Here is a 17,818-nt window from a genome sequence, read left to right as displayed (position 1 = left end):
AAAATATTCCTTATTCACAATTTTTATTGTATAAAGACAGGAGCGATAAGTACAGGGCAGTCGGTTGGCACAAAAAGAGGCCAATATAATCCGATCTTGTTACTACATAATTGCACTGTATGGAGTAGGATGTGTTGAACTGTGTTGGTGGGAGTTTTAATAACCCGGTACACAATTGTTTTCCCCCGCCTGCACTTAAACCTGTTCCAAAGGTGCAAAAAAAAAAAAAAAATTTAAAAAGCTTGCCAATTCCTTGATTTATTATAGCTAGTGAGAGCTGATTACGAAGCATGAATCAGTTGCTGCAGGAATGTAATTAGGCATGAAGACCCCTGTAAGGTAAAGAGCTCTCTACGCAGCCCAAAGCAGTTTGTGGGCTGACAAATGCATCTTAAATGGGTGTCATAAAAGTCAAAAAGGTGCCAATTACATCTTTAAGTATCCCATCAATGCAAATAGGGTAAACAAAAAAAAGGGATACTCGTCTATGGGATGAGGGACCCTCCAGCTAGCATTTAACCTGGGAGGGGTGAAAAATATACCAAAGAATAACCGGGGGGCGGGGGGGGGGGGGAAGAGGGTGAATTAAAAGATTTGAAATTTGTTTGTGTGAGAGCAGGACGTTGCCCAGCGGGTCGCTGCGTTTGAGCCGACGTGCCACACAAGCTCACAGCATTCGGAGCGGGGAGAGAAAAGGGGGGGGGGGGGGGAAGTGGTCAGCTGTACACTCAGATGTGCTGCTTCAGAGGCCCATCAGAGGCGAGAAGAGCGAGAAGCGAAAGGAAAGCTGTCTCCTCGTGTTTGTGGCCATCTTCTTGTCTTTACACACCACACAAAAAAACAACAACAACAACAACAGCAAGAGTACAAGTGGTGCCGCTATATAACAGGCATGAGAAAGAGATCCTTCTCCCTGCCGGACAGTCTCAGCTTGCAGCCCTCTGAGCCGTGACGCCGCGGCTCTGCTCCGGTATCCCGTAGTTACTGCTATGAATTTTCCATTGTCATCAGGCGACTACACTGGTGTCACAAAAGCTGGATGAATGGCACGCGCGGCGATGGATGTAACCCTTTGTTGCTTGCAAAGGTATCTAGCAGAGAGCGATAATGTCCCGGTAATTCGAAGTGGAATTGTTAAAAAGGCCGCACACAAAAAGCTGAAAATGTAGTGACAAGCATGAAAAGCGCTCATGCAATGAGCACCCCGGGGTCCTCACAGGCCAAACAGCCACCCTCCACATTGTTGTTACTTATTTGTGCCACTAAATCTGGCTTTGCTGCTGATTTTAGGTGATCATTTTATAATTCAGTTTACTAATGTTTCCTTCTCCATGGCTAATGGCTGCCATATACTTTCTGCCACAGGCCCAATATAAAATGTCAAAATGTATTGTAATTACCTATAAAGCAAAAAACACAAGGGGGCAATTCCTGCTTTATTGCAATGTATCTATAATTATTGGAATTATTATTTTAGGGTCTGTAATATTAATAGTTATGCTTGCTATTTATTTATTTATGTTTTGAGTTTCACACAATACATTTTTAACACACTTTAAAATTAACAATCTGGATTTAATTACTCAAGTCTACTGTTTTAATCAAACTCCAGCATTTTAAACCAAAATGAGTTTTTTTTTAAACAGTTAAACTTGCAATTTAACACTAAATGATGGGTGGGTTTGTGTATAGTCAGGCGTGTGCACATGCTTAAATACTTAAAGTGTAACCACAAAATCTACCTTGGGGCATGAATCTTGCAGGTACGTTTAACTGATATAAAAAAAAAGGTTGCGTTCCATTAAACCGTTAAATTATTGCCATGTCGCATATACCGCAATCAAAAACACGTCATATCCGAAACAAATGAGATATCATGAAATAAACTAAAAGAAGAATTAAATGAAAATAAAAACTTAATTGATTCTGAACATAAAATATATTATTATTATATTGCTAATATATTTAGCAAAATTTAAAAATATAACATTTTAGCCCATTCGAGGCATTCGACTGACAAAAAAAAGGCAAATTTGGGCCGATCGGAAAATAAATCCAAAGTGCGTTGTGAACATCTAAAGAAACTCCCACAAATGATGTTTCCCGTATTGTGAATAATCTGATTAGCGTGTAGAAAAAAAGGCTCCACGGTGCCACCAGGAAATACCTGACAGAGAAAGGGATGAAGAACCAGAAAGACTCTTCCCCTCCACATTCTCGGGCCTCCGTCGGATCGCGTTGTTTTACACAAGAAACGCGCTCCTTCCCGCAGACACGAGCCGTGGAAACTCCACCGCGACGATAAGAAAGCCGAGCGTGTCGCAATAATACACCCCGGTGCGCCCGGCCATTGGAAACTCTCTGCACCAGACTTTTCCACAGCTCACGGTTTATAGAAAAAAAAATGTTTAAGCGAGGTTTTAAAAAAAAAAAACACACACACACTTGAGATTTCATCATTGTGGTAAAATAGGTCCGCGCGCAATGATGCTACAACGTGTGTTCCTGTTGACGGGTGTATTTGGTAAATCTTTTTACAATTCAAGCAGAACTCCGCATTAGCTGACCCGCTGTGTCCCTGCACTGTGAATGACACCCAGGGCCTCCCTTGGCCAAAGAAAAACCCAGAACCACCCCTGGTGTCTCCTTTATTTTGTCCCCCCCCCCCACGCAGACGTTTGAACAAGCCGAGCAGATGAGTGTGTGTGTGTGTGTGTTATTTGGTGCTTACTGTTGGTAGTCGTGCTTGCAGTACAGTTTCCTTTCTCTGAAGTAACAGCTGGTGGTGAGCGGCTGTTGACACACGGTGCATTGCAAACACTCCTCGTGCCACGAGGAGTCGTTGACTCGCATCAAGAAGCGGTCCGAGATGGGACGCTGGCATCCCTCACACACGGACGGATGGTGACAGTCGCTCCCTGCGAGACAAACGGCACCGGGAGGGGGGGGGGGGGGGGGAAGCACGTCAGAAAAAAACAACAACAACAGCGGAGGAGGCCCTGAGTCGGATGGATGACTCTAAAGTGCGGCGGGCTAAATCAATCTATTGGCTGTATTTTTTTTTTAATTCAAAAAAGAAAGAGCTTTTAAAAAAAAAAATATTCTCCCCAATAAGGCCTGTAAATTACATCACTCAGGCAGCCATGTCTTACATGTTTGGTTTAAAACTACATTTTACATCATTGCAATACATTTCTTTTTAAATCCATTTTCAATGCAACATGAGCGTGTGATGATCCCAAGCAAAGGCGCAGTGGGCATGAAGAGCAGCCTCCTGCCATCCAGGTGTGGAAGAGCTCAGTTAGCTCACAGTGATTGAAGAAGAAGAAGAAGAAGAAGGAGACTCACCGAGCATGACCCCGAGCATGGCTTGTCCCGATCGCAGGGGATGGTCCTCCATTTTTATGCCGTCCAGCATGATGCACGTCTCGGACTGTTCCGCCGCGGAGAGGCGCTCCAGTGACACGAGACCTGTTGCAATATCCATAAGAACACGGTCAAACTTGAGATCAGGAAGAGATCCCGGGGCGCACGCGCGGCCGTCTGCAGGCTTGGGAGCTTCTCGGAGCCCGCTCGGACACGCAGGAAAAAATAAAAAAAAATAAAAAACCAATGAGCGGAGATGAAATGCAAAAAAAAACAAAAAAAAAAAACGAAAGTCGACGGTGATGCTTGCGATAGTTAAAAGGCAGAGGCAAGTGTGAACCGGCTCCACGTCTCTCCGGGATGTCACGAGCAATAACAATCAACAACAAAAACTCTCTCAACAGTCACCTGTTATGATCAGAAGGGCACTGAGGAAGCTTTTATCTTCTCGTCCTCGAGCCGACGCGAGAAAGCTGGCGGACTTCTTCGCGGAATAACAGTTTTGTTAAAGCTCGGGTGCGTGTGTGAGTAGAGGTGGTGGCGGCGGTGGTGGGGAGGGGGTGGGGGGGGGGGGGGGACCGGAGAGGGGGTGTCGGCGGGGGGGGGGGGGCGGCGGCGGAGGTCAGCGACACAACTTGACAACAAATCCAAAAATAGCAGGGCGTATGTGTGTGTAGATGTCCCGGCAGTAACTCTGTGGCGCTCGGCTGCTTGTGTCCCGGCCGCTGCAGAGAGTCTCCGATCCAGATCGAAGCGAGTGGATCCTCCCACTCCTGCATGCATGGATGCACTTCTCTTTTTTTTTTTTTTTTTTCATTCCTCCATTCACTGCCGCTAGGATGCTATTGGAGAGGAGTACAGTCTTCGGTCCAATAACAACACACACATACACACATACACACACACACACACACACACACACACACATGGAAGAAGAGCAGAGAGGAAAGTGGTGTTTTACAGAGGCCGGATTTTACACGGAAGCAGCGATGCGATGTCATAATAACAACGATCACGATATATAAATAATAATAATAAAATCATATGAACACAAAGACTATAACTTCACCATTCGGCGTATTATATCCCGGGAATTATACTCCCTAATGTGACGTTATCATGCGGCAAACGATAACTATACGACACCTTGAAGCAAGGCATTCTTTGTTCCTCATGAATTCATATCTGTATTTCCGTCAGAATGTGAAAAGTAGTGATCAGCATCACGTGCCTTTTCTTGCCCCTTTGTGTATTGTTTCCAGTCGAGGCTGCTGTCTCCTTTCAGCTGATGCACCTGGCGATCAGGGTCGATAACAGCGACAAACCGAGCTCTCCATCTGCGGCCCACAGAGAAGCACTGGTAATAATAATAATACAAATAATAATAACATTGGTAGGCCAATAGTAATAATATGACAAATAATACAAGCCTGTCCTGTGTTTATTTTTGCAGAAATAGCGGCTGTGCATGTTATGTAAAAGATCTGTCCTGTTAAACCTAATTTATAATTAAATATCCCCCCCCCCAACAAAAAAAAAAACCTAAATGAGCGTTATTTCAAAATGACACGCATGCAAAATAATTACCGGGACATCAGTGCATGCATCTGGAGGTGCTATCAAGGCGTTTGCAAAGGTGAGGCTGTTGCACTGAGGCCTGTCTGAAATGACAGGGCTGCACGAGAGGCTCGTTGAGATCAAGCTCTTTAAATAAAGCCACGGACACGGACACCGGCAGGGTGACGCACGGGGGACCGGACACTATAGGAGACGTACAGCAGCGCTTAATGGACATAACCAGACAAGCTGACGCAAGCATTTGATTTCGTCCTTAATGATAATAATAATAATAATAAAACAATAACCGCCTGCTGCTTTACTAATGAGGGGATTCGCAGTTAACGGACACCACCGCGTTACTGTTGGAATAAAGGAAGCACATTGTCCTGCACGTGCGAAGGCCCCGCTGCTGCTGCTGCTGACCTGTAGCCCGGATCGGACGCGTTGCCCTCTGCCGTTCACTGGAGGTATCCCACGGGCATCCCGGGAGCCTGAAACAGGACATAACGGGCTACTTGCACCCATTGCCGCAGTCTTTTATAATACACACGTTAGTTGTGTTCGTTAAAAGGAGACGTTTAGTACACTTACTCTGTTGGAATCAGTCATGAAGTCATCCACCCCTGGCTGGCTTAGCTTTGTGTGTGTGTGTGTGTGTGTGTGTGTGTGTTTTGTTGTTTTCTTCTGTTTGCAGCACTTCTAGCAGCATGGGGTCAATTACCTCCGCCTCACATGCAGTAGTGGATTATCTTACCACTAAGAAGCATTACGAGCTGAGCACCATAGCATATAATCAATACATTTTTTTTTTAAAACATAGAGTCTAATATATCACGACTAACGTCCTCCTCCTTTCCCCTCCCCCCCCCCCCCCTGTTCGTCCATTCAGCAGTCAGCCTATTGGCCAGGTCACTTGTGTTCACGAGGACATCAAACATTCATTCAATAAATCAATCTGCCAATTTTTAGCCGGCGGTGTTTTAATGAGCCTCTACATGACAAGCCCCCCCCCCCCCCTCTTCTGCCGCTGTGAGGCAGGGAGGAAAGGGGGGGGGGGGGAGAAAAATAAAGCCGTTGCAGCAGGTGTGCAGTACAGAAAGCAATGGTCTCCTTAAGTTAAGCAATTTACTTTAAAGTAAGCAGAACTGTGGCATCCATCGGAAAGGTAAGAGACCATTACAATGCCCCCTTCTAGTGGCGCACATTCCTGCGGGCTGCTGGGATTTCGATCAGTTTTCAACGTGAGTGTAATGACTTGGAGAATGAAAAGAAATTAGGTTCGAATACAGATGAGTGGCAAATTATTTCAGGAAAAGGTAGAGTTAAGTTGTTGTTTTTTTACTGAATTGAGGAAAGTTTAATAAATTATGCGAAATCAATCGAACCGTTTTGCCCGAGAAATTAGTTACAATTTGTTACACAAGAAAGGAGAAAGTTTGAGAAAAAGTGCGTTTGGAAAACCAAATATTTATGTCACTACTTTTTAAAAATAATCCGTCTTTATTCATAAATGAATGTTGTCCTGTTCTGATAAAATGAAGAATTATGGAACAAAACGGATTATTTGAGCAAATTATTTCAGGACGTCCATATATTTCTATCTAATCACAGCAAAGGCATCAATCAAATATAAATATATGTGTAAACATATTGACCATCATCGGTTTAATTCCATCTTCATCGGAGAATAAGCCTCACATCTCACACCGAGTCCGGCCTTAAACCCGCCCGCAGCTTTAATCAATGTCTCAGAAAATAATAATCCTCGACGTCAAGTCATGACGCATCAAAATACGAATACGTGGACAGCAGTAAAAGATGCATCTACGTCATCATCTGTTCTTTTTTGTTGTTGTTGCTTGACAGCTCATCCCTCCAAAAAAAAAACCGCTCAAAGATAAGCGTTTTTAAAATCAAATACCTGAGTTGAAAACCTCAAAGAAAACCCCCAGCAAACCAAAGACATAACGGCTCCCTAAATTGCACGGAGGACTTTGATAGTTAACTCACTTTGATCTTTTAATGAGTGTTTCCAAACTCCCCATGATGCATTTTTTTAAGGACAAATGAAAGAAAAAGGAAAATGTGTCTCCTTTAATTTGTATGCCGAGTTGCACTTGAGCATCTTAGAAACAGACGGATACTGTGCAGCAGCTTCTCATGCGAAACACTTTAAGGAACCGGGGGAAATGTTGTTTGGCATTCTCCGGTTTGCCCACATACAGACGTTTAAGTGACGTAAATCATTACGGTGGCTCCGCGCGCGCTGCTCGGACGGAGCGCGCGCGCGCGCGCGCGCGGAGCCGCTGACCGGTCGCGGATCAGCAGTCTGAAGGCTTACTGAAGGTCTGCACTTCGGCAATTTGAAAAGAATCAACTGTAATTTGATCAGTTTCTTTTTCTTGCCAACCCCGCTCCTTAAGATGCCTTCTTGTTTTAAAAAGTGAATATTGTCACGTTTTGATGGTCACGCGGGCGGTGGTTCACTGCTGTAATAACAAATAGGGGATGAGATGCGGGGCCCTGAAGCCTGAGGGCCCCTGAATACTAAAGCAGCATAAACAACTGCTTTGGGTTTTTAATTCAAGTCACAAATGAAGGCCATTGGATTTTACACATATCTTTTTATATTTCCAAAGCATTCATTATTCTTTCGAGTTTACTTAAATTTACAGATGCAAACCATATTAAACAGGGTGGTTTTCTTTACATCACATGGCCTTCCTCCCACTCAGACACATATTTCTGCTTGCATTTCCCTCAACCACATGGCGAAAAAAATATGATACTGCAGGATAATCCCAAATCCCCATGGATTTAGCTAAAGTATAATACAGCACTGTCAACCCATGGCTAGATTTGTTTATGTTATGATTTATTGGATTCAACTCTATTTTTTTTTTCACTGACAAATGTATTGAGTTCTTGACAGATGGCCTGAGAGAGCCCTGTGTGACACGTTAGAAATGTGAGGCTCAGACCTGTTTACCTGCTTAAGACACAGCGTAAAGCTGAGCTGTAATTTAGTTAAGATGTTCTAAAAATATACCATCATTTGTCACTATATTAATAGTCCACACATGATACAAAGAACATTTTGCGTGAAAACAAATGCTTACAGTAACAGATTTTCTAATTTGATAACAAGTTATAAAAAGGATGACAAAACGATGATTTAAAGATGAAAAATAAAGCATGTGATTCCTTAAACAGATAAATAGATACATAGACCGATAGGTGGAGGGATAACATAAGACATACTTTATTGTCCCACAGGGAAATTCGTCTTTGACTCCAAGCTGCTGCATCACACAAAACACTTACAATCCACACATAGATCAAGCATACACTCATGCATCAACAATATGAATAATTAAATGGATGGATGAATAAATAAGATGGCTAAATAGATGAATAAGTAGACAGAATTATATTTGTGATCAATAAAATAATCTAATGATTAAATGGTGCAGTATTGTTTCTAGTTTTAGAGTACACAATTTTAAAAGAGTTAAATTGTGAGTGCATTGTGACTATTAAATAATCACATTTAAACATTAATGATCTCATGTAATTCCGGGTGATGTTTTTGGCATAAAAAAAATCCCTCCAAGTGACGGTGCACTTTTAACGCAATAAAAAAAGACAATAAAACAATAAGAATTACTATCTAATTAAAATGTGGAAAAATAAGTCTGCAAGGCATTTTTGAAAAATTAATTACAACTTCTTGCCATTTTGGTAAAGATCACTACTACAAATCATCATTCCGAGCTCCAAACCACACTGTGGTGTCACCTGATGACAGTGAGTCAGGATGCAGTCAGATTTATGCACCTGGTCCCCTGACTCCCTCCAAACACATATTACATCGCGTCGTATGCTGATACCACAGGAAACACCCTAAATCCTCGATCTGAATTACAATGTCGCCTCCTGCTGGAAAAAAGCAGGCAGTACAACCCCCTCTGCTGCTCTACATCAGAAGTCCTGCCATAGCTGAGGTAAACCACAACTGAAGAAACACTGATTTGAAATAATGTGACCCAGTAGTAAAGGAGCACTCAATGATTTAAATATGAGAATTAAATAAAACGAGTCCCATGCCATTGATTGTTATTGATTGATTGTACTGGGACAACACAACGCTGGATTTGTGTGTATTTTACTAATGTAAAGTACAAGTTAAACCTTGCATTAAAAAATACAAGCAGAGCAAATATTTGTATAATATTTGTTCTTCCCTTAATTTCCTATTTAAAGAATGCACCCTGTCTTGTATTTCTGCAACTGACTTCTATATGCGGTGAAATTCCAAAAATAAAAGTCCCCCGACGACGTTCCACTAAAATATATTTATTTGTAATGAAACAATATGCAAAGATTTTTACTTCACAACTTGTGAATTTCAGGTTTTTGAATCTGAATTGCAAAATGCACATAGTGCAGTATTAAGTATATGTACTTAGACATCTTTTAAAAAATGTATTATTCCTCTAGTGTGTGGATTTGGACTTGTATTTAAGCATTTTTGTTATTTTTTTATTCATTCTGTTTTTGATATACGTGGTGTTTTTTAATCAACCACAAATTTCACAACTGGTAATTCTTATTCTTATATTGTTAAAGAAGTAAAGAACATTACAAACATGAAATATCCATATTGTTCTCTAAGAGTTTTAATCACATTCAGTATAATTTTACACTATTAACTTACATGACTTCTCAGTGTTGGTTCAGTTCATCTGTAATTAGCATCACATTTGGACTTTTGTGAAATAACAAATTATTACAGAATAAAATATGTTATTTTGAATTATTTGACAGTCCATGTATTTCGTCATCCGTCCAAAGAAATTACTGTATTGCAGTCCATGTTTTCTTTCACATTTCCAATTAAAATTTATATATATATATAAATATTAAATTGAATTGAACAACGTCTTTTCCGAATTGTTCCTTGCGGTTATAATAAGAAACAATGGCTGAAAAGTGTTTTTTTATTTTTTAAAACAAATGGTTTTGTTTTTCCAAAGGATTAACTTCAAAATATCTACAAAAAGTTGTTCAAAGATGGGTCGCAGATGGAAACAGACGATCCCATTATGAAACCCAGCAATAACAAATTCTGTTTACTGTGTGATGTGGGGACCTCTCGTTCCCTCCTGTTTCACTTCACGCAGGCGAGGCCACGCAAGTCTGCATGTGAGCTTAAGCTGTTCAGACACATGAGGAACAGCTTACTGCATGGGAATCTCAAACAAAATGAAACCACGGCCTCCAAATGTCACTCCGAGACGCGTATTAGGGACTTTCTTTGACTCTAGATGAGGGCCTAAACAACATTAAATCCAACAAGGAGCATTCGACATGCCTCACGGAGGTGCTGAGTGGAGCAGCGACGCGGGGGTGCCGGGCGCTCGTTGTTACCAAAGTGTCTCAGATCAGGCTTCTTTTCGCCGCGGCTCTGATCAGATGATCAGGTTGTTAATGTTTTCCTCCGATACAAAAACAGTGAAGGCTGCAGGAGGCCAGAGGCCTGATTTTAGGATGTGTGCCATTAACAACAAAAGTAGGCCTTCCGCTCCGCATGCGGACAGCACACATTTCGGCCCCCGCTTAATACATGGCATTTTCTCAAAGACTTTGCGTCTAAGGTAATTAAAACACATCATATATAAAAGTACCAATGTGGCTGGAAAGGGCTGTTTCCATGGCTCCGTTTTCCAATTGGTAGCGACTCCCATCTCCTCGCTCTATGCATAAAAGAACGACAAAAAAAGTAACACATAGAAATGATGGAAATGATGTATTCAAACATCTGCATATGAGTGATTTCTTTTCTATGTTTCAGTCAAACACGCAGGATGTGTTTTCTGTGCACTGAATGCGAGTGTATGGACACATGTACGAGTGTGGGTGTGCCATTAATGGGCTGCACTTCAGAGAAAAAGGTAGAAATCCCGCCAGATGTTTTGCAGCTGGGTGGATCTGGTAGTGAAGATCTAGACAGCATCTGTCACAGGCCAACTTTTTTCAATCTGTCCTGAACATTAGGCAGAGAGCACTAAAAAAAGATCCCTGGCTGCATGTGCTGCTCAGTTCACAATGTGCAAAACACCAGCTCCGCAGTTTGACCCGTGAAAAGTTCCAAATTAAACACCAAAAAAATGTAATGTTCATCCAGCAGAGCATTCTAAATATTCCTTTACATTCCCCCTAAACTGGTCTCCTTTAAGCACCGTGTAGCGGCTCAACCTTTAGAAAGCCAAACAAGGGGCTAACAGGCTAACTGGAGCTATTAGTGCAGAGTGCCTGAGGCTAAACACCAGCGCTTTGAACTAGAGGTCCAGCCGAGCTTAGTGAGGTCAAGATGTGTCACGCAGCACGCACAACTAACATCACCATGGACTTCAGTTGTGCATTAAAAACACAGTAACACCCATTTGATGCAGCTGTGATATTCACTCCCATTTAATGCATTCATACTTCAATTCATCATTTGAAAGAGAAGAAAACTGTCCAATTAGCTATTGCTGCTGCAAATACTGCTGTAAAATCAAGGAAATTGAATTTTCGAGCTGCCTCGGATGTGTTCAGCTTCCCCACTCAGTTTGGGAACTGTGGGAATGGCTATAAGCTGACCTTGATGGTCTCTAGATATTCCCTTCCTGGGTTCATGAGCCTAGTTACCAGTTGGTCAACCTCGTGCCCTGTGAACTGACCCTGTCCTCCCTCCGAGGTTTGAAAGGAAAAGAAACCCAAGTCTCCGGGGAGCGCTCCGACTAACAAGAAAACTGCTGGCCTGAATCTCTCAGAAGTGCTGTGTTTTCCCACTGGACCACTTTCAGCTTAATAAACATCTTAACTAGCCAGAGGTCCCACAGGGGCTGCTGGGAAATCCTCTGGGCAGCCAGGGCTCAGGAGCTGGCCCTTTATTGCATCCAGGTGGCTGTTAAAAAAATGCTGGCCGGCCCTAAATGTCCAATAAAATGCAAGTGGCACCTTCAGGGGTGGACAGGGTCAGTGCACCTGTCTGTGGACGAAAGCTCCCTTCGCTCCCCCCTTTGTCCGAAACGGTTTGATGTCAAAGTCGACACCACGTTGTGCCACAGCCATGCCCACAGAGGCACCGCTGGACGTGCCAAATGGAGCCGGCACAAAGGCCCAAAGGGGTCAGAGGGCAACTGGGCCAGAGCCAAAACATCCAGCCGCCATCTAAGAGATGCAACCAGAACGTACGAAGTCCATACATACACCTTTATTTAAAATATATAGAGATATGCATATTTTACATAGATGATAGATTAAAAAACAACAATTAGATATAAAAGACGTCTATTTTTTGTTGCCCTGCAACCATAACGTCTAAAAAGAGATGACGAGGCACAAATCTGCTGCAAGGGACGACAAAATGACTCCAAAGAAACAGACCAAAACAAAGATGCAAAGTAACACAACAAACAACACAACGGCAAAAAGGCCCAAAACAACCACTCTGATACGAGTGATCAGCAGCGTGTGTCTCTTTCGGTTGGGGGTGTCTTGCTCCTCTGTAGGTGGGCCGGGGGGGGGGCTTTTACATGTCTTTTCCCAGGGGCCCATTTGTCTCATAATCCAACGACACGGTTGTCATTTTACATCCTTTTAAATAAATCCTGTTCAAAGACCTTTTTTTCATCCAGCTGATTAATTGGAAGGTCCTGTGGTGTTCATCCACAGCTAACTGCTAACAGCTAACTGCTTTGTTTACAACTGCTTCACACGTATGTGAACAGTGGCGGCAGCCCCCCCCCCCCGTCCTCCGTCCAGCCTGGTCTCTGTCCAAATGGAGAGTTAATTGTCCCCCAGGTCGGTGGAGAGACCTGGACGGCGTATTTGGGCCTTTGATCTCACTTGAAAGGAGTTAATTGATTTCTGTGTTACGGGGCAGTCTTAGACGGATGAAAAAAAAAGGAAAGAAACGGAGATGCTTGCTGGTCATTTCACAACATGTGGAGAAATATCTGAGAGAGGGAGGGAGGGAGGGGATGAAGAGAGAGATCACCTCACACCCGACTCCATCCTTGCTCAATTACAGTAATTTAACTCACATGGGCCGGCCGCTGGGGCAGAGAGGGAGAGATGGGAGTAGCGGGGGGGGGGGGATCCCTCACTCATCTTACCTCGAGCTGAGGTACAGAAAGACAGATTTGACGTGAGTCTCCCCCCCGGAGAGCTGCCTTGTTAAGGGCGGCGTGTGCGGAGACGACATACGTGCCCAATCTCCCGCTTTGAGTCCCCGGGGGGAGGGGGTGCGGGGGGGGAGGGGGGGGCACACCGACGTTTGACGACGACGACAACGCGGAGGGAAGAGACAACACCGCTGGAGGTAGCTGCTGAATGACGGAGGAAGTGTTTCCACTTTGCCACAACTTGTGTGTCTCGGGTTTTCTTGGAATCATTATTCTTCTTACGAGGCTTTTCCCGCGTTAGGTCACCGAAAGTTCAGCCTTTCCCAGCATGCACTGCGCTGAAGGAATCACACACACACACAAGGAACCGCAATCCCTGTGTTTTCTGCTTTTTTTTTTCTTGTTACGAAAACACGAACAACTTCCGCCAGCGTGATTTGCGACATTAACCTGTTCCTCATGCGTCCAGGTCTGGTCTGGACCTGCTTTGACAGGTTTCCTGCCTTCACTCTTTCACCTCTCTCCGTCTCTGGTCACCCCGGCTCGGGAGGGGGAAGGGGGGGACAGGGCTGTCAGAGGGAGAGTGGCAGGCTAAGCCTGTCTTAACACAGCGCCTCGAACCACCTCATAAATACCGGCTTCCTTTTCCAATTTCCAAGCGGCCCATCCACCTCTGTCTACATGCTCGCTCGGTGCTCCGTGTCATGCGCCGGGGTGTGAGTTTAAAAATGACCACGGGACATCTGGCCCACGCACAGAGGGTGGGGCTTTGATGTGCTACTCTGCAGCGCAGCACGACCTCAAGTGAGCGACCCCAGCGGCGAGGAGCGAGAAGGCGACCCGGCTGGGTCGGGGAGATAGCGAGGCGGCTTCCAAAGATGCCTTGAAACAGATTTGCCATATGTGAAATAATTGAGACGGCACAACAGCCTTCGACTACTCCTGCGGCTTTCAAACTGCCGCACCGCTCACAGACAACGAAAAGAAAAAAAGAGGGTTGTTTCCATTTTCATTTTAAAATGCGGTCTCTGAAAATCATTATTATATTCCGTATCCTAAAGTGGAGCGAAAGGAAAAGTGAAAGCATGTGAGGCGGCTTTTTGATGGGCGATGCTGGGCCGGGCTCACGGCGGCGTTGTGGTTCTGAAAGCTGCGTGCCCATCTGGAGAGTTTGGCTTCACAGCTTCTCAAAAACCAAGAACACAGAACCAGTGATTGGCTCCGTCTGAACAGCCACATGTGACCTGCGGAGCCGACGTCACACTCTACATGCTCTACAATGTTTTTAAAGGGTAAATGAAATGGTGCACACTCAATAACCCGTAGGCCAAAACTGTAGTACTGTAAGTGTACTTAACACACTTGGTCATGTCTCAGATACCAACTTGTTTCTTCTCAAGATGCAAAACCTTAAAAACAGACCAACAATATTTACCTTTCTTGAAGGAATTATAGTAAAATATATATATATATATATTGCCTAATATTGTTTTTAATAATTTTTCATTGTACCTAATTTGACATGAATTGATTCTAAATACTACAACACAATAAAATCTAAAAAGACTTGAAATGGATTTAGCAGGTTGCTATGATACGGACATTGAGTTTTACTCACCTAAGGAGTAATAACTTGTGTGTGTGTGTGTGTAAACTCGGCACACTGCATACGTGCACTCTGTGCACAGCAGGGAGGAGGGCTGTCTCAGCCCGTCACTGCGCTCCAGGGCCTCGCCGACACGAGTGTCACCTTCGCGGGGGAGCGTGAAAGCCGTTTCCCTGCAGGGGGGGATTTCCTTCAGGCCGTCGCGCTGATTCCAGCGGCAGAACAGAGGCGTTGGCGCCAAGGCACGTAGGATCGTTGTCATCCGCTGTGCGCTTCATCGCTCACCTGTGAACGCCCAAATCCAGGAGAAGACAATCGCCGGAGTGTTAGCAGACTCACAAAGTCGGATTGACAACAGGGACAGTAATGAGTTTCTAATACTGATTAAACTAGTTGCAAACGAAAGAAGTCAAAATTATTGTTCTGCTTGTACTGCTTCTGAACAAAACTCATTTTCAGAATGACATATTTTCTCATGTTTTCGGACATTTAGGAAATGAGCGTTTGCGGATATAAAATTCTGCAAAAATATTCTAATTGTCCAACCAGTCCAAACACCACACTTGAGTGCCAATAATAAGCCACAAAGAGGTGAAACCGGGTTCATTCTCTTTCGCAGAGAGAGGAGTCACTGCTGACGTCTCTGCGTAAAGGCCCCCGCGTCTCTGGGCTCCGCTCGCCGTCGCCGCACGCTGCCCATGATGAACTTTGTGACGGATAGATGCTTGGACTGGAAAATGAGTATCAGAGGTGCCGGTTCGCGTGTGATGAGGCTGACTCTCGGTTCCCTTTGGTGCTCCCTGACTGCTACTCACTGCCAGCACGACGCCGTGGCTCTGATGAGCAAAGTGTGAGTCACAGCGCACACATTAATGAATGTGTGCAGGGACATTTTTTATGAGCTGGTTTGCCTTGGGGGATGACATCCTTTGTTTGACTATCTGAGTAAGATAAGACAGAACACACATTTAGAAAAGCCAGTTTAAAGAAGTTGAAAATCTTTTCAAATTTAATGTGCACAGTTGTACATCCAAATACTTCCAAGAATTGAATAATTGTAAAAAATACTTTAACTGTCTTAAATTACACAATTTACAATCACGGTGTATCTGGAACTTTTTCTTAATTCCAACATTACAATTATCCAGTCTGGGTGGAAGGTCACACAGCAATGCTTCGCTCCGTGGTGAAGTTGTAGTGAAACTGCAGAAGAAGGATGAGGAAAAACAGCACACGTTGACAAATATATTTTTCTATCAAAGAAGAACCAAAGTATAATCAAACTGCACCACCTTAATGATTAATACCAAAGATAGAAACAAAAACATTTATAGAAGACTGGAAACTGAAAACAACGGACATTTCTGCAGCTCTATAAATTGTATTAACTGATATTAAGTTGAGCTAAAGACACAACATTTTGTGATTCACCTGTGTTAAAACTAGAGGCCTAATTTTACTCCTACAGTAACATTGTAAAATACAAACAACCACTGCCCCCTTCTGGCATCGCATGGATATGACACAGGAACCACATTCTTCATGTTGTACCATTAAAAGGCAGTAAAGCGTCTTTATTGCTCTTACATATTCAGTTTATAGAATCAAAGTATCTCTGCAGTTTAAATGTACTTATTGTAAGTTGCTTTGGATAAAAGCGTCACCTGAATGAGATGTAATGTAATGAATATATTTGCATTTTATTGTAAAAAATATAGTGAGCCCTGGTGTTCGATCAGTATTTGGTATACAGATGTTAAAAAGGATGGAATAGTGAGCCCTGGTGTTGGATCAGTATTTGGTATACAGATGTTAAAAAGGATGGAATAGTGAGCCCTGGTATTGGATCAGTATTTGGTATACAGATGTTAAAGAGGATGGAATAGTGAGCCCTGGTATTGGATCAGTATTTGGTATACAGATGTTAAAGAGGATGGAATAGTGAGCCCTGGTATTGGATCAGTATTTGGTATACAGATGTTAAAGAGGATGTAATAGTGAGCCCTGGTATTGGATCAGTATTTGGTATACAGATGTTAAAGAGGATGGAATAGTGAGCCCTGGTGTTGGATCTGTATTTGGTATACAGATGTTAAAGAGGATGGAATAGTGAGCCCTGGTGTTGGATCTGTATTTGGTATACAGATGTTAAAGAGGATGGAATAGTGAGCCCTGGTGTTGGATCAGTATTTGGTATACAGATGTTAAAGAGGATGGAATAGTGAGCCCTGGTGTTGGATCAGTATTTGGTATACAGATGTTAAAGAGGATGGAATAGTGAGCCCTGGTGTTGGATCAGTATTTGGTATACAGATGTTAAAGAGGATGGAATAGTGAGCCCTGGTGTTGGATCAGTATTTGGTATACAGATGTTAAAGAGGATGGAATAGTGAGCCCTGGTGTTGGATCAGTATTTGGTATACAGATGTTAAAGAGGATGGAATAGTGAGCCCTGGTGTTGGATCTGTATTTGGTATACAGATGTTAAAGAGGATGGAATAGTGAGCCCTGGTGTTGGATCTGTATTTGGTATACAGATGTTAAAGAATATGGTATAGTGAGCCCTGGTATTGTTCCAAAGTAAAGTGAATTATGTACAATGTGAAAAAGCATAGTGATAATAATAAGTTTGATTAGGTGAAAGCCGGGCTGTAACACAATAATAACACGTAATGATTGAGTTTTGGGAGGAGTTTTGGGAGACAAAGTGGTGCTCGCATCAACAAGTCGGGCCGTTGCATTACTGCAGAACAGCACTAGGTGATGCTGCATGATCACTGAAATAAATTTCCAAATCTCAAACAGAAGCCACGGAGCCACGGTGGCTCAGACCGAGTTCTTCATCAAAATACCACCTTCCCAGATTCTCATCTACACGAGGGGAAGCTCCAAGTTACCCAGAACCTGTCAAATATCACAAGCATGTTAGTTGGGAAGAAGTTCAGCCCCCCACCACACAAAAATTCACTCTAAACATCTGGCCCGGTAAATAAATAACGTGTGTGAGTGTGTGTGTGTGGGGATGATGGATGGGGGTACGGGGTGTTATCAGGGAGAGCATGTATCAATGTCTGCCAGTTTTATACACACGCTGACAGGACAGTGACACACC

General features: G+C 43.4%; 2 protein-coding genes and 1 long non-coding RNA gene across 4 annotated transcripts in view; all 3 read right to left on the bottom strand.

The window, feature by feature from the left end:
• The window catches only part of lmx1bb (LIM homeobox transcription factor 1, beta b), a 41,214-nt gene extending 37,304 nt beyond the window's left edge, over positions 1-3,910 (bottom strand). The window contains exons 1-3 of one of the 2 annotated variants that reach the window (XM_037481763.2): positions 3,775-3,910; positions 3,349-3,471; positions 2,732-2,918 (exon numbers count right to left, since the gene is read on the bottom strand). In XM_037481763.2, coding sequence (XP_037337660.1) covers positions 2,732-2,918; positions 3,349-3,418 — 257 coding nt within the window. In that variant the 5' untranslated portion in view covers positions 3,419-3,471; positions 3,775-3,910. Of the gene's footprint in view, positions 1-2,731; positions 2,919-3,348 lie in introns of both variants that reach the window. The other variant, XM_037481762.2, reaches the window with a different exon arrangement.
• Positions 3,911-3,977: 67 nt separating this feature from the next.
• Positions 3,978-14,732, bottom strand: LOC134129070 (uncharacterized). Its single transcript, XR_009956262.1, has 3 exons — positions 14,719-14,732; positions 5,350-5,417; positions 3,978-4,703 (listed from the first exon to the last, which is right to left on the bottom strand). It is a non-coding gene; the product is annotated as an uncharacterized LOC134129070 (long non-coding RNA).
• A 639-nt stretch (positions 14,733-15,371) lies between these two features.
• The window catches only part of mvb12bb (multivesicular body subunit 12Bb), a 29,214-nt gene continuing 26,767 nt past the window's right edge, over positions 15,372-17,818 (bottom strand). The window contains exon 10 of the mRNA XM_062562434.1: positions 15,372-15,909. Coding sequence (XP_062418418.1) covers positions 15,868-15,909 — 42 coding nt within the window. The 3' untranslated portion in view covers positions 15,372-15,867. The remainder of the gene's footprint in view (positions 15,910-17,818) is intronic.

The sequence above is a fragment of the Pungitius pungitius genome, chromosome 5 (genome assembly GCF_949316345.1).
Source record: "Pungitius pungitius chromosome 5, fPunPun2.1, whole genome shotgun sequence".
NCBI lineage: Eukaryota > Metazoa > Chordata > Actinopteri > Perciformes > Gasterosteidae > Pungitius > Pungitius pungitius.
The sequence above is the reverse complement of the archived record's forward strand: the minus strand, read 5'-3'. Positions and strand labels throughout refer to the sequence as shown.